General features: G+C 34.9%; 1 protein-coding gene across 1 annotated transcript in view; it reads right to left on the reverse strand.

Moving 5' to 3' along the window:
- Positions 1-203: 203 nt before the first annotated feature.
- ERCC4 (ERCC excision repair 4, endonuclease catalytic subunit) overlaps positions 204-17,378 on the reverse strand; it is a 26,928-nt gene continuing 9,753 nt past the window's right edge. Inside the window, exons 9-11 of the mRNA XM_075166042.1 lie at positions 15,440-15,610; positions 14,613-14,725; positions 204-13,497 (exon numbers count right to left, since the gene is read on the reverse strand). Of these exons, the coding sequence (XP_075022143.1) occupies positions 12,764-13,497; positions 14,613-14,725; positions 15,440-15,610 (1,018 nt within the window). The 3' untranslated portion in view covers positions 204-12,763. The remainder of the gene's footprint in view (positions 13,498-14,612; positions 14,726-15,439; positions 15,611-17,378) is intronic.

Consider the following 17,378-nt stretch of genomic DNA (forward strand, 5'->3'; position numbering starts at 1 on the left):
TTAGGACTGTGTGACTGGCTTAGTCGTGTAACCCAGTTTTATTATCACCCATACTCATGCTGATGCAGCTGTGATTCAGCTGCAGAGCTTTAGCTCAGGCTTCTTCAGTTCTCTGTCCCACTCTGCTGTACATAATGTGTACTGATCTGTACGGAGTTGGACACAAAGGTGTCCTAGGAAGGAAGGAAGAACACCACAGACAATGCAGTTTCTGTAGATGGTTGTTTTATTAAGCACACACTTGTCTCAACTAGCACCATTCACCACCAACCCTTGCTGTAACTCCTCCTCCGCAACTTCTTCTCACACCTAGTTTACCAACAGCTTGACTTCACATGTCTTTTTTTATGCTTTCAAAGAGCACAGAGTTGCTTTTGTTTCTAAGTTTTTTTTCCCTTAGGAAATTAATCAGATCCCAGATTGAAAATTTTATTTTATAAATATTGCTAATGAAATACTCTCAGATTGTGGCATTTGGGAAGCTGTAAAGTTCCCATTTGATTCGCTTGCCACTGCCATCATTCAGCATGCACAGGGTGGAAGCATAAATACAGTATTATAAATTGGCAAGTAGTGTTTGATTTATTTATCTGCAGATGCTTTCCATGTGAACCAAGACTTACGTTGACCAAGTCATTAATCAATTTGGTAGGCTTAAAATGTAAGCACCTCATACCCAACTGAAAAAATAATTTGCATAAATAGTTAAGGAAGCTGTGATTTGCATTCATATTTAACTGGTATACGCCACCAGATGAAATCTTGCCTGACAGGTGGTAAAAAGTCTTTGATGGGATATTTGTACTCTTCACTGGGTGAATTTCAACTTTTAAAATGTAGGTTTGATACAACTAGCGTGGGAGTTATTTAGAAAAGTTACATTTTTCTTTGTTTCTTCTAAGCCCTAAAGCAAGGCACCTTCCAGTAAGGATACTGGTTTTCTCTACATATAGAGTTGAAAAAACTTCAGGGTGAATTATTCAAGATACTGATTAGGGATAAAACAGACGATTACGAGAAGTTTTTTTGTAAAGACTGTCGTCATATATGGATTATGCTTATTACTTAATAAAAGCATGTTTAAAGACTTGAGTTTTCAAAGCCGACAAGTTACTACCTCCCTCATTGTATGCCTCAGTGGCATATAAATCGATATAAATCCAAATCCAAACAGAAAGGATAACCCTTTTTGTAAGAAAGTAGAACAGCATTTACAAATATGTAAATAGACACTAATAAAAGTAATGAATAAAATTTCTGAAATAATGCACTGCTATCTGATTTGTAAGAAAGATGTACTTTACATTACATGCCATAATTATTTAAAACAATGCATACAGGGGTCTTCAAGTTTTTTTTTTTTGCCAACTAGCATAATAATCTCACGTAGCAGAGGCAGGTGATTGTATGCTTTACAGAGTTACAAAAAAGCGCAGTTAGGAAGAAGTGCAGTCTGTACACATATCTGCTACATGGTTCTATTTTAAAAGATTCAGGATGAAAAGGAGAGTTATGAAAGTGCTGATTATGACTTTATGATCAATGTACATATGAATAGACATGCTGCAGAGGGCCAGAGATCTGACTTGCTGATACGATTTCTCTGACACTGGACAAAAAAGTGGATGCGTAGGGCAGACTAGATGATGTATTCCCAGGCTCCACCAGTTTGTACCTTACGGACTTTCTGAACCATATGTGGTGTGGAGACATGGACAAGTAGTGTACAGTGCTGTGAGCTATTCATGATCAAATATTGGTTTCAGTGAGGAAAAGAAGCCCATGTTCTTCTCTTGGAGGTCATGCAGGCCCATATTAAGAATTTTAGACCTCTTTGGCATAGCACTAATGGGGAACTAAGGTGGATTTGTAATTATAAAAATTAGGATAGTCTTGATGAGTGAGTAGTACGATATATGAGTACATTGCGGAGTGACATTACTTGTTACATATAAAGGGTACAGTAAGTCCCAGCTATGTATACTGTGTTTGGAAACTATTTCGATATTTGAATGCTATTTTAATATAAATGAATTAATTTTTGGTATCTATTGTAAATCTTTCAGTGTTAGCAACAATTTTGCGCTTTCCCCATGTTAACAGCTTGAAAGGCAGAGCAGATGTTAATAAGCACAGTTACAGGAGTAAGTTTAACCTTTACAAGCAATGAAAAAGGCCTGGGAAATACTAATTCTCTTATAGTGCACTCTCATAAAATGAAATAGAGCCAGAATCTAAGCTGCTGATATGTAAATAATTGGATATCTAATTTAGTGTTTATTTTATTTGCTAATAATCTTGTTTACTGGCATTTGAATTTATTTTCTTGCCCTTTTTTTTTTTTTTTTTACAGTTAAAATAAAATAATCTGGTGTATGGATTATTTGCCTGCATTTGAAGAATGACTTTGGACTCCTAAAAAAGTATATTATAAGAACTGCTAAATAATTAAGTAATAGATAGCTAGTGCAGTAAGCGTAGGTTTTTACATGTTCTGAAATGCAAAGAGGTAAAGCAAAAGTGTTAATATAAGAAGAGGGGATAGGACACAGATCTCCTCTGCTGAAAAGGCTCTCTCCTCTTTCCTCCTCTTTCCTGGGTTGCATAAGCATTTCTTCCCCACAGTTTCCCCTCTTCCTTGGCTAAAGTTGATTAGAGAGTTCTCATTTCTATTTCAATCTATTTTACACAGTACTTATAAGATGCCTAGATCCTCCACTTGGCATCTACACACATTTAAAAAAACCCCATCATATAGCTGCTAATTTGAGCTTCCAAATTGAAGGTTTGCATGTTCAGTTAAGAGGCAATTAGTTGAAAATGAGGCATTATGTACCAAAATCCCCATGTCAGCTTTGAAAGTTAAGCTTATGATGAAATAAGACATTTCAAAATTGAAGTTATGGCTGCATTCTCTCTTCCTCTCTAGGCCAATGTGTTCACAATCCTTTCTACTTATTCATTATTTCTTAACACACAATAGCAAATTAAGTCCACATGAGCCTTTTAGATAAGTAAAAACAGACCATAACTGACTTGGCCCTGATCCTATTTTGGAATCTGCCAGTTTAAGCAGTGTAACCCTAACAATAAGGGTCAAGCTAATCACAGTTGCTTAGAAATCCAGATTTTCTAGGTCTGAACTGGGTCCTGCCTGCCAGCCTGAATTTCTCTGTAGTATTTGAAACTTGATCCTATTGCCAGAGGTTAGGTGTCATATTGGGACCCAAAGCTATACTGGAGGTGGCAGAACATTTCTGCCTGAGACTGGCTTAGGGTGAATCCGTGCGTCAGTTCTAGGAATCAAGAGAAACTTCAGTGTATGCCACTCAGGCTGAAATTAAGACTTTTACATTAAACTGGTAATAACTAACAGCATCTCAGAAGTGAAAAAGCATATGGAGGGATACGAAACAACACTTTTCATAAACTGATCTATGAGTTAGTGGCTAGTTTCAATTTCACACTTCATCATAGATTTGCTTTGTCAGCTTGGGCATATCCCTTTGCCTTTAGTTTTTCTGGCTCCCTATTTGTGATATAAAATAATTACATCAGCAAGTGCATGACAGAATTAAGTTCTTAATTTTATAATCTATGAAACAGGCACAGTACTCTCCTCATAGGGTCTGTTTGGTATTTGGCTAGAGGTTGTATTCTTTCAACCACAACGGGTCAAGTTACATGAGTTCCACTTATGTCCATAATCATTAAAAAAGACAATTATTGTATTAATATAAGAAATCAACAACAAGCCTGTGAGCAAGCCTACCCCATTACCTACCCCATTAACTCTGAAGTTTGTATGCTACTTTTTACCTCATCTATTTGTTAGTGCACAGACCAAGACATGGAGGAGCCATGTATACTTCTGATACATTAGAAGAAACAAAGCAAAATACAGTAGGAGCAAAAACAGAAGAGTATTTTTTTTATTATTATCAAGTCTTTATAACCTGTTACAGCTAAAGAGTTAAAAAAAAGTTGAAAAAGGAATTACTATACCTGTTTAAGTCTTTTTAAAATCATTTTTTCTGAGATAAAATTTGTAATTAAGTTCCTAGTTTGAAATGTTGTTACTCAAGGTAAATAAGATCCATACAATACCTTGGAAAAAATCTGGTGGTAGTCCTCCCTAATTGACTGAGAGTACTTGAAAGCTTTTTTTTTCTTTCTTTTTTTATTTTCTTTTTTTTGCATGGAAGGAACTTCATCTCCAATCTGGTTAGAATCCTTGACCCAGTTTTAGGATTTGAACTTTTAACAATTTTTACATTCAGTAAACAAAACTCCAAAACCTTACTTATGTGCAGAATGCTTCATTCTTGAAATATTGTACTGTTCCTAAAATTGTATTTAGATAACAGCTGTTCACCTTCAGACAATGAAACCATTTGAAAAAAACAGAAAAACCACAAAGGAGAGGAGATAGCTCTGACTTGCAGAAACAACCCTAGCTGACTGTTCTGGGAATGATCTTCAGAATTACCTCATTATTTATTCTTGGTGCAGTCCACCAATTAAACAAACAGTTTTATATATAGAAACAGGGATGGGCTTAGCTTACTTTTTCAGGGTCATTTTCAGAGACATGGACACTGAAGATGTGCAGGCTCGTATTACCTAACACAGCAGATAGATACTCTTGTGTCTGTGTGTGTATATGCATGTGCGAATGCATATGTGTAATGTTACATGCTATCGGCAAAGTTGATAATGAGTGAAGGAAAGTCAGAAATTCCTAATGGATATCAACTGAAATTCCTCTATGTGGGTAATAATGCGTGTATTATTCAAGCCACTAGAAATGTGTCAGGGATCCCTAAGAAGCTGATGGAGCTGAGAAAGAAAAAAAACCACTACATTTTAATATCGATAACACTTCGTGGAAAAAAATCAGATGACTTAGTATGTGATCATTCAAACATTCTGTCAAGTAAATATTAAACTGAAAAAGAAAATCTTGATTATGACTTCTGTCAGCTAGTGATGTGCAGCATAAGGCTAATATTTAAGAAAACCCTAACTTGCTATAATAGTTACACGAACTACAATACAGCAGATTTATTGCCGCAATTCATGGTTTGGTTGAGACATCTTCACTGTCTTAAAGACTATCTGTATAGATAGTACCTCATGCACTAAGATTTGCATGGGACGTGCCTCAAAAGTTTCTAGGTATTTTTTCATATTTGGTATGGGCTAGGACTCTTTTCTTGAAGGATCTCTAGATTTTTGCTACTTGTGGTATAGCTGAAGATGATCTGAACAGTTACATACTGGCCATCTCTGTGTTAGGAGTGGCTCTCATCTCTAACTAGTGGTCATAACATAATGCTTTCAGACTGCAAGCATTACAAATATAGTATGACATTCTGTAAGTTAAAGAAAAAGTGGATTGATACACTTCAGAATGCATGTGTAACAAATGAAACAAGTGGATTACATAGAGTTTAGCAGTTAGAATCATCTAATAGTTTAACACAAATGTATGTTGATTTTTAAAGACCATAGTTCCTTCCAACACTTAACATTCACAGATTTTAAAATGAAGCAGGAACAAAGTGTATCTTGACAATGGGAAGAGCTGGATAGGGGGATTTCGTTAAAGAAAATTTAGACGGAAGGGGGAGACACGGTGTTAATATTTTTGCTGTTGCAGATCTCCCAAGTCCTGATATAAATGATTATGCATGGAATATGAGTTTTTGCAGGCTCTGAAAACTTGCCAATTGTATTACTGCAATGTGTTAAAAGGGCCATGAGATATAAATGCCACAAGAAAGTTTGCAACTTCTGCTATCTGTGCGTAAGATTCCAAGAATTTTGTTACATGTAAAAAATGCTTTAAAGTTTTTCAGGGCTGGGAATAATTTATAAAATCAACTGATTATAATTTTATTGTATCTATATTTGGCCTGGTTTTAATCTGTTTAAAAAAAAATCCAAGACAAAAATGAGAATTACATGTTGCAAGAACTGCCAATCTGCTGCTCTGTGTTTTCTCTACATGTCAGTTTTCCAAGTGTGACGCATTTCAAGTCTGAGACCAAAATGAAAATTAAGTACAATGTATTTTTTATATAAGTCCCTGGATATTAAGTACTGGACAAGGCTCCAGTGCAGCCAGTATTGCCACTCAGTGTTAGCTGTGCTCAACAGGCATCACAAATTGCAGCAATATTTAAGCAGCATTCTTGAAGGCAAACAAATGGACAAGAATACAGACAGACATCGTTAGGATAAGAGAAGCAAAAAAGAAAGAAATCAGAAAATTCCAGCGGAAAAATAGAAGGATAAAAGTTGAATGGAGAATCTGAGAATAATGCGAACACAGCATCATGAGAAAAAAGTTACAAACTGTAAGATGTCACTTAAGTCAGTGTTAAATGATGCTGTGGGTATGAGACACACAGACCTCCACTGGAGCTGCACATTCCTGGTGCCCCCGGGGCCCTGTGACATTCCATTCACCCAAGAGGATGTTCAGAAGACGGATCATAACATGTATGTCCCACTGCGTACACTAATGGGAACTGAGTACTCTACACAAATAACTCAAATTAGAACTATGTTGCCTATTTTTAGGGGGGCTGAAATACAGCAATGTCAAGTTGAGGCATTATGTGACAATTCCGCTGGGCAAACTCCTAGGCTTTGAATGACTTGCGAGATTGTTTTGTAGGTGTTTGAAATTTGAATGTTAGTGGACAATAGGTAATAGTCACTAAAGAGTGATAAACTAGAGCTATTTCACTGAATCTACATTTGTTTCTCTTCTTGCTAATCCAATTATGTAATACTCCAGCATATACTTGCGAGCTTTCTGAGTTAGGGTTGATGGAATTTGAATTCAATTGAACTATAGTTATCAAAGAGAAGCTGGAGCGGAGGGGAATGGTGATTTAGAAATAAAATTTTTATAAATTCATAGTACATATGTGATAGATTTAGTAGTGATTTTGAAAATTCTACCCTCAAAAATTATAAATTTACCCTCTGGCATTCTTGAAAATCCTCCTATAAGGCCCCTGCATGAAATCCTTTCATCAGTAGTCCCAGCTGTGGTTGCTATCTTAATAGTTTCTGAACCGTGTTTAGTCGTCTTTGGACCTAGCTCATAGTAAACCTTACTGTCTCATAAACAGAGACAGACTTATGTGTGGTTTTCCTTTGAGTCTCCATAAAAAGACTATTTATTGCGATGTGCTGAACAAACTTATGTAAGAAAGGTAACCATTAAAAAAGGCAAGTCAGTTGCAAAACTTTTTTTTGTCACCTGACTACTGTCTTTTCGTAAACAAAAAGAAAGAATAAAAATGAGAATGGTCTAAGTGCCATTCTGAAAGTTGAGGAGGAAGCTGGGAGCTCAAGAACAAGACTGCGTTGCTGCATAATAATTCCAGTTTCAAAACAATGTCAGTTGTTTAATAACTACAATCTATTGCTCTTTGATAGTAGATGATAAAGTTGAAGGAAAAAAGAAGTAATGCTGAGCAAGAGGACCCTAGAAATGAAATCTATGTTTTTATTTACAGAGAGAAGCTCTTATAAACAGAACTATGGTAAAATGCAAGCTAAGAAAACAGTATCTGTTTAACCCCAATTTAATATTCCTAGGAAGACTGCTTTATAGCAGTTGTGGATTAAGATAATTTTGCCATGCTCTAAAAAATCACACTAAAATTAGTATGTGTGCAGGCCTATTTTGATATATTGCAGCAACATCATCTGTTTAGACAACAAATCACCATAGCAGTGTAGTAGCCCTGGTTACCCTTACTAAGTTCAGTAAGACTAAAGAATTCATCTCTTAGCTAAGTATTGGCTAGCCAAGCTACTGAACATTTCTTCCCTGTTTTCAAGACTGTGTGGCTGAGAATGTTTCTTCCTTTTAATTTATTGCGGGGAAGCTTGTAAAATACAGATCAAAACTCAAGTAAAAAAACGGCCACAGCCTATTTTTATTGAAAAGTCTGGGAGATGAACTCTTAACATTTTGTACTCAAAATAAAAAAATGGCACTGAAGTTTTAAAACATTTAAATATTTCCTTGTACAACCTTATCAAAACATTTAGTCAGTCGTGTACATTCTCTCTCTCCCTGGCCTTTTACAATGGAGTAAATTTTTGTTTTTTCCCAGAACCTACTGGCTGATTTAAAGAATAAAATACAGGGCAAGATAGTAATGCTAAAGATTGTGTTTTCTACAGGAGCCTCTTAGTTCCGTCTTACTTGGCATAAGTTTTTCTGAGCCTTTTTTATATATATATATATATATATAGCTACATCAAGTTAGTGGGGAAAAAGGCTAAGTGTTTTATTCAGTCATCATGCTACTGGTTCCCTTAAAGAGTCTTAAGAGAAGCTAAGCTAAGAAGTGAACAATTTCAAATGTCAGTATTTCATCAATTGAAGCCAAAGAGAGGACAGGAGCTCTGAATTCTCTCTCAACTACATTCTGGGTCACATTTCACTCTGACTCTGTCTGATCCCATTTTTAGTGGCTGGGAAGGTTTAAAGGTACTCTTTCTATCACCAAATACTTACGGTCTTTGCCATCATTCTGTACCAAATGAATCATGCAACCTTTCAAATTCATACATTTTAGAACTTGAATCTTGATTTAAAAATAAACAGACAAAAGCAACTCCAGATTACAAGTTATACGCAGCAATTACACATTCCTAGCCTCACCAAACTTGCCGTTAGCTCAGTTAAGTCATTTTAAACTGATAAACATCAAGAAAGATTCTTGCTCTTTACATCTTGTAGATGAGGGATATTATTTCTCATGGTTTGAAACTGGAAATAAAGAAATAAAAAAAATGGAAGCAAGAAATATTATTGACAAATGTATGTATCAGTTATGTCTTATTCTTGACTAGGTTGCTAGTGGAACAGGATATTAGGAATATCCTGTGGAACAGGATATTAGGAATATTATTCAAGAGAGGAAGTTTTGGAAAGGATAACTATAGAAAAAAACGGAAAACTTTGGGAGAAAAGTGTATGCCAATTGCAAATTAAGAAAAATTAGTGCATATATTGCCAGTGAGTGTATTTTCAATGCAAGAAGGTAGCTCACAGTTAAGTAGATATTAAGGACTTCATATGAAAAACATAAAAGGGTTTATGCTTAGTTTGAGTTGATTCTGCAAATATCCAAAAATATTGCTATTATGTCAAGAGAGAGTGAACACGTGAAATAAGCTACAAAGTATTACAAAATCCTAGAGCAATAGTTTCTGAAATTTTTGGTTTACAACCCTACTTGCGTTTCTTAAAACCACATATTGTGGAAAACAGATCAATTGAAAATTAATTTAATTTAGGCTACCTTTGAGTAAGGAGAACTTTATCCTAATATAGCCCTTATAAAAGGATTGTAAACCCTGCTAGCACTCAGCTTATGGAGCCTGAAATAAAAATTGTCAGTTGGTAAGCCCACACATGAGAAGTTTCTTTTAACGACCCTCAGTTACATTTCTTTATGATGTTTGGCATGTAAATAATGTATTCATTTAATAACTGTTTTTTTGGCAGATGTTTGCTTTTGGATTCTGTTCTACAGTCATAGAATTGGAATTCTGGATGACTAAGGAAAGCTTTAGAAACAAATGTTTTTATTTTAAAAAATTAAGTTATTTGTGGTTGTACTATCACTCTGCAAATGAGAAAGCCTCACAATCACAAAAATCCTCACATTTAAACTTTTGTACTTTTTTAAAAAGTCACTGTTCTTTTACAGAAGCATATTTTATAAGCGGTGCCGATTTCTGGTCAACTGGTTTACATTTAAGTTTTGCAAGCATAAATTTGAAAGTGATCAATACAGCTGGTTCTAGAAAAGCCCTACTATACATGTTCATGCAGAAAAAGTAATTCTGAGGGTAAAGTTTGTTTTGGTTAGGAAACTGCCCACAGACAACATGGCAAGCAAAATGTCTCCTTCACAATTGTAGCTAGAAACTGCAAGTGTCACCACGAGCAGGAATGGTATCCAGATAACTTAAACATAGGAACTACAACATATCTATCCTGTTCCTAAGAGATTTTGGTTTTATTGTTATTCTAGTAGAAACCTTGTGCAATCAAAGCCTAGGACAAACTGCAGAAACATGCAAATTGCTGACTTACTTCCCAATAGCTTATAAACCCCACTGGTTTCACATATTCAGTGACCTTGAAACATGTAGTCTTGGTTTGGGTGTGAGAAAGCATGTAAAACACTCCCAAACTGAAGGCAGTTGTTTTTTTTTTTTTTTTTTAATAAAAAAGCACAAACTTTAAACATCAAGCAATGACAAGAAGATACACAAAGAACACCATAAGGCCAGGGAATGCATCCTAAGGGTTTTCATCATTTACCCAAACATTTTGTTGTGTCTGCATACAGGCAGACTCTTTGGCTTGGTTATTTCAGGGTTAAGTGATTTCAGGAGACAAGACCCTCTTCCACCTTTGTTCACAATTTGTACCTACTGCCCCAGAAGGGCACAATGCTAACTTGCAACCTAACCTAATACAGTAAAATGCGAAATCACAAATAAGCAATAATAACATACAACAATGTTACTTGTGGTTATTTTAAAGAAAAAGCCAAATCCTGCATTGAATAACAAACCCAGCCAAAAAAAACCTTACAAAAATTCCATATATAAACAAAAGACAATTTACTCTAAATATTTAGCAAATATTAATTATTTAATTGCATTATGTGACTCTGATCTAGCGTACAACACAAAGCTACAACTTTATAACCTCTTCATATACCCTTCATTTTCACCTTATACAAATGTAAGCAAAAAAAACCACTGACAAAACAGAGATGCACTACATCTAAAAAAAAAAAACCCAACCAAAAAAACCACAGTTCATGTAACATCTTAATGATGCAAATGCACAAACAATACACGTTTTCAAAGGTTGTTCCGCTCCCCTTTTCTGAATCAGGCTTTACAGGCCATGCATTCAGGACAGTTATGTTCTTACTCTTATTTTTGGTTCTCTTAGCACCATTTTACAGGCATTCTCAACCCTGAACATTTCTGAGCTTATTGCTTTGAATAAGCAAAAGTCTCATGGAAAGACTTCTTCTATATTAAATGAAGTAAATTAGAATATAGGGCAATAGAAACCCTAAGATCTGGATTATAAACCACACACTAAAAATAAAAATGTGCTGATATCAATACAGCCAAATGAGACACAAGGTAATTAATGAATTTTAACCTTATTATGGATTGTATTTAATACTGAAATTTGCATCTGCAGAAAAATGTTCACTTTGGAAGTCTGTCACAGTTCAGTCCTAGACTTTAAGTTAACAAATTCATAATTCACACTTAAAATGCACAGCAAACATTAAACCTGAAAGTGCACAGTACAGTTTTTACTGAACCTGGATACAGAAAATCAATACTTTCCCCTTTAATGATGGAGATTATATTGATCTGTTGTTAGCACTAGAATCGTATAAATACATATGTGCAAGTCATTATAGATAAAGATTTTGTAAACAGCTAATGTAAATACATTAGCATGTAATGACACAGGACCAACCCTTTTTGCAATGGCAGTTTGTTACATAGTTGTCTTATCAAAGTTCAGTGCAGAATATATGTTTTTAACAATACACTCATTCACAAACTATCAAAAGAAGAGTAACTTTTCCCAGTTTTATGCTACAGAAAATGCTATAAGTTTTATCTTCCAGGTGACAATAGCTTTACTGAATTTATTGACCATTGAAAGATGGTCTATTTAAGACATTAAAATCCAAGTGCAATAGGACACAGAAGACAATATTGGAAGAACTGTCAACACTTTTGGAAAACCTTACTTAGAAAACTATTGCATTTTATGAGAGGAAATGTGCTCTGGTATAAAAGAATAGTCCCAATGGTACACCTTTCACTTTCAACTGAATAAGGTGAAAGAGCTATCAAAACCAATTAAAAAAATAAAGCATCTTAAAAGTACAAGTAAGGCACGCTGAGAATTAAGTTGTATTGTGCCACCACAATCTATCCAGTCTAGACCAAAGGAATGCCCTTTGCAAAAATCTAGCAAGATAGAGCTGTACTGACTTTGGAATGTCAAAAAGAAAGTATAACTTCTAGTAAAGTAAGCAAATACAATGTAGAACATACCATACAATTATAGTTTACTGTGACAAAGGCTTATTATGATGTTCTAAAATTTGTGGTTGAGTCCAAGTATGTTCTTCTAAATGAACTGCTGACAAAAGACCATGATGTGTTTCAAATAGCTGCATCACTGTCAATGGAAAATTGGCAGTTTCCAGACAGTAAGACGTTAATAAAAACAGCAAAAGCAAAGTGCTATATCATGTGGCAGGTCACAGATATTAATCAAAAAACACAGTACATTTTTAGCTTTAACAAGACATCATAACTTTCAAAAGAAAACACCTTTATCAATTAGTCTTAGCACTTAATTCTTACGGACTTGGTGAAGAACTTAATTTAGTTCATTCAGTGATATAGAATTGGTTAAAGTGCCGTATAAAGAATAAAAATCATTTGCATTTCTCTATTAAAAGCATTTTTTATTCTTCTTGAAACTTGCCTTCAGTAATAATTAACTCAAATGTTAAAACTGATGGAACAGCATTAGCAAGAAACAGCTCATTATCTTAGAGGGCATTTATTACAATATTTCACGTTTCATAGGTACTTTGCCAAAGTACCGTGCAAGAAAAGCTTATCTATGCCCTATGTTGAACAATCTCATTAGTCATCTTTTGCTTTTTCCTTTAGATATTGCCTCTCCGTAAGTCAGGTGAACAAAGTCAAAGAGTTGTGTGGCATTGGCAGTGTTACCCAAAATTTTGGAGAGTTCGTCCTTTGACAGAGTCACTAGCTCTGCAATGCTTTTAACGTGGTTCATTAAGACACGGCAGTTTTTTGCATTAATACCTGGCATTTTTAATAAAAAGTCCTGAGGACCGGGGTTATACTTGTCTGACTCAGGAAGAATTTCAGAATCTGCTGTGACAGCCATTGCTGTTTCTGCATCAGGTTGGGGATGGTTTTGTTTTAACTCTTCAAACAGTTCAGCAGTAGCATGGGGAGAGGGACACCACAGGATACGTAACTTTGGGAAATGGAGTGTAAGAAGGGTTAGTTTAGAAGTAACATCATTACCGGAAATTTCCTGATGTAGAGAGCCTCGTGGAATCAAGGAGAAAGATTTGTTAGGATCAAATTCAATCAGGAGAATTGGTCGCTTATAGTAACGGGACATAGAAATGCATTGTGTATACAGTCTTCCATTATTTAAGGAACCAATCAGATCACTGATACTTTTCCGCTCTACACAGATATCAGGAGTTAAAATATAATCTCCAACTTCCAAAGTAACAGGCTCAATGTCAATGCCACGACGATGAATCAGTGACGGAAGCTCACTACGAAATTCCCGCATATCCACTATTACAGTTTGCTGAACACTCTTCTGTTCCTGTCCACCTAAAGAGCAAAATAAATACAGTTAACCTAATACTTATGACCTCTGACTCTGGTTATATAGTTTTCCTCTGTGCTGCCAATGCTTCTGTAATGGATGGACTTCACATTTCGCAGATCTTCACAAATTCAACAGTATAGTAAATCCAGACTTTATTTAATTTTTCACTGTTGTAGACAAAAATCAGTTGCCAAGTTATAGGCTGTAGTTTATGGAGTATGCTCTGCAGTTTAATAGAACTATCACGCTACCTGCTGTAAGCTTTGTATATGTGACAATGAAATACATTAAACTGTAGATGAAAATTATTTAAATGCATCAGGAAAATCTTTAAAAAGTTGCCCACAAAACAAGATAATGAAGATGATCCTTTTTATTTCCATCTGTTTCCCACAGAAATATGGCCTTTTATTGTAGGATTTATATTTTAGCCTCTTATAGATTTGTAGAAGGACATATGAAAAGACTGCAGCATCAAGGCCACAAAAGACATAATAGCAAAGATTAGACAGCGTATGGTAAAGGAGAGCAGGATTACAAAAATGACAGCAAAGAAAAACGGGGGCAGAGCTGTAAAGATGGAATATACATGTCAAAAGAAAGGAACAAAAATGTGGTTAGAACAAACCACAACAAAAGAAAAAAGATGCTTTATTGCAAATAAAGTAGACAAAACCCACAATCTGCAGTTGTTTACCCAGGCAATCTGTTTTGCCAAGATCAAAAGAAGTCCCCAACATTTACTAGCTCAAGGACAACACTGCCTTTGACTATCTGTAGACTTCAGTTTTGATGTTTTAATTTCTCTCCACCTCACTACAAGCAATGCTAGACAGTCTCATAACCAACAAGCTGCTCAGAAACAATCCAAATGGTATCTGTCTTAATGGTAAAATACTTCATTAATCTATATTTTCTTTTCAAAGAACAATATAATTCATTGTTATTGCACAGACAGAGGTAGATGGAATAAGGGAGATAATCCTTTACCATCAGGACTGCAGAGCCAATGTGCAATGTGTCTATGACCCAGACGCTTTGGACGGGATTTAAACACAATAGTTACAGGTCTTTTTCAAAGTTTAGAGCCGCAAGCCCAACTTCAGGAACTGCTCACCTGCTTTGCGTGTGTCAGTAGAAACAGAGGCAGGTTTAGCATCTCTTATTAGGTCTAAGTTTGTTTCATCTCTTCCTTCTCTTTCTTCAGGAATAACCATGCTGGCCTTCTCTCTAAGGAACCACAAAGAAAGAAACACCAAAAACTGCAATTATATGAGAAAAAATAGATCAAAATACTTTAATACCCTTCAATCAGATTAAAATTATATATAGTGTAATACTAATTGCAAACCTCATCAGATATGCAATTGACTAGGTTTTCTAGATTGTTGGGCTAGGTGCTGTATTTTTATTTTCAATTAGCACTTTTTATCATCTGATTTTTTTATTTTTAGAACTTCTCAGGGCATATGAAACAAAGGAACTAATGACTAGTAATAGCAGTATAACCTGGAGAGAAGACACTGTCAGTAAAAATACTGTCTTACACAGTCTAAGAAAACAATTGTGTTGTTCCCCAAAACGACTTAAGTCATAAAAGCCTTAGAAATAACTTACAAGAAATGGTACCTGCAGACAAAAACACATTTACAGAAATGAAATTCATAGACAATTCGGGAGAAATACAAGTGGTGCCATTTAGCCTTTGAAATTTAGTACTAAAACCCTAAAATTAATAAATAAAATATGAGGTGCTTTGAAAAGGAAGGTTTCAACTTGTTGATTCTCAGTGGGAAAATCCTCTTAACATCTGAAAAGGAATTGAATTAAAAGTTTATTTAAAGCCTTCACACAGTTAAGAACTTCACTCATTTAAAATGATATAAGCATATAAGGGAATCACATGAAACATTAATAATGAAAGTAGTAAACTAATTTTGTTACCGAATGAGTTTTTCGAAGGCCTCCTTCTCTTTTCTCAGAGCTGTGAGATAGCGTTGTTCTTCTGTTGAGCCCCCATATATGAGGAAATAAACCCTGTAGGTTTGGAGGGGAAAGCAAACAGGAAAGCGAACGGGAAAGCGAACGGGGGAAAAAAAGAAAGAGATCACAAAACTTCATATTCGGTTAAAAACACCCACAACCAATATTTAAGATTAGTAGCAGTATGTGCCTGACAAGTTAGTATTTGCCTTAAAAAAGGCAAGTGAAAAAACACTATATTTTTCTGTAAAGACGTATTCTGTAAAGATATTCCAAAATCAGCAACAAAAATTCTTATATCCAGTGTTCCCTCTTTTTCCAGTGGCAGATATGCTTACTGGAATTCTGGGATTCAACCAGACTGGATTCAGATTTCAGTCAGCCGTTCAGTAAAGACACAAAGCAAGTATAATGGAGAAGTTACTTTCTTACTATTTTTAAAATCTTCCCAGTAGAATATACATAACAAACTAAAAAATCTGCAATCATCCTGTGTTAGGAAAAGACACCATCTAAGATTTAAAATAATGTATTTGTAAAAGGAAATCGCAGCTTCTACAAAGAACAAGGTGGCATTTATCTCGCAGGGATGAACACACTGACAAATTTAGTTTTATTCCGCAAATAGGGATTTATATGGAACATATACCTTAAGGAATTAATTGCCTATGGCTTTTCAGCACAGTCATTTTTTTCCAATAGATTTTAATTGAGGTACATTTTGACAGACTGATAGGATTTTATTCCTATTACTTTTTTCATACGGTGCATCTCCTAACCCCTACTTGCATGACTGCATCTGATTTTCCTGCTGTGAAGTGTGGGAACGTGATGCTGGAGGTAGATACAACACATGCCAATTAGGCAATTAAAAAAAATTGTACAAATAATCCCGTAATTATCCTCATGCAATATACTTTGTGAGTTCTGTCATTTATATCTGCACTACAGAGTCCTTACCTGGATATCAGGTATAGACACACTAAATACTGCCGAACGGATTTCCATTTTCAGTTACAGTGCATATATACAAATCTTTGACTAGAGAAGTACAACTGCTCTGTTAAATTTATGCAAGTAATTTTCATGAGGTGATTAAAGTATAAAGCATTGTAATCCAAAAGGTACTAATTTTGTATGCCAATAAATTGGGTTTCAACTGTAGCAAGTAAAGTGTGTTTATTCTAAGACTTCAGAAACTGCCGTAAGTTATTTTCAGAGAGGTACAGGTATAACTACAGTTTATACATTCAAGAAATGCCATATCAGGCAGCCATATAAATGAAAGATAATGCAAAGCCTCATAGTATATTAAATTTTAAGTTTTCTATCTTTTTAATTAGTCTGTAACATCTATTCATGTTTTGCAATTTACAAGTGTATCAAATATATATATACACACAATGCGGAAATCTTTCTGTCAGCTAACACCAGAACTGAGTATAACTGCAAATACTTCTCATTTTCTTTACTGCATTTTCCTTTACTTGTTTTTCTCTTACAATTTCTGAATTACTGGTCTTCACCATGAGCAGACATCAGGAAATGTGAAAATTAATTAAATCCAAAATGAAGCTTATTGTGTAAAAATCATACCTATAGAGGTGGTTTAAAATGAGACTACAGCACCTCAAAATGGATCTATTGCCACTAAGATCATCTAAGCAGGGGTCTTGTAGAAGATGCAATGATTTTTTTTTTTTTTTAAACAGGTATGTTCCTCTTAAGGGACTAAATTACCTGCTGGGAAGTAAAAATTATCTTTTGGTTAAATCAGACATTATGCTTTTGTTTAAAATTAAGAAAAGGGCTAAACGGGAATTAAAAGGTAGCTAAAGAAAATCGCTAGATGCACGTTCTGCCTTGACTGCTGAAAGTGCACTTTTATTTTTTCTTTTAA

Source organism: Calonectris borealis, chromosome 16, assembly GCF_964195595.1.
Source record: "Calonectris borealis chromosome 16, bCalBor7.hap1.2, whole genome shotgun sequence".
Lineage (NCBI taxonomy): Eukaryota > Metazoa > Chordata > Aves > Procellariiformes > Procellariidae > Calonectris > Calonectris borealis.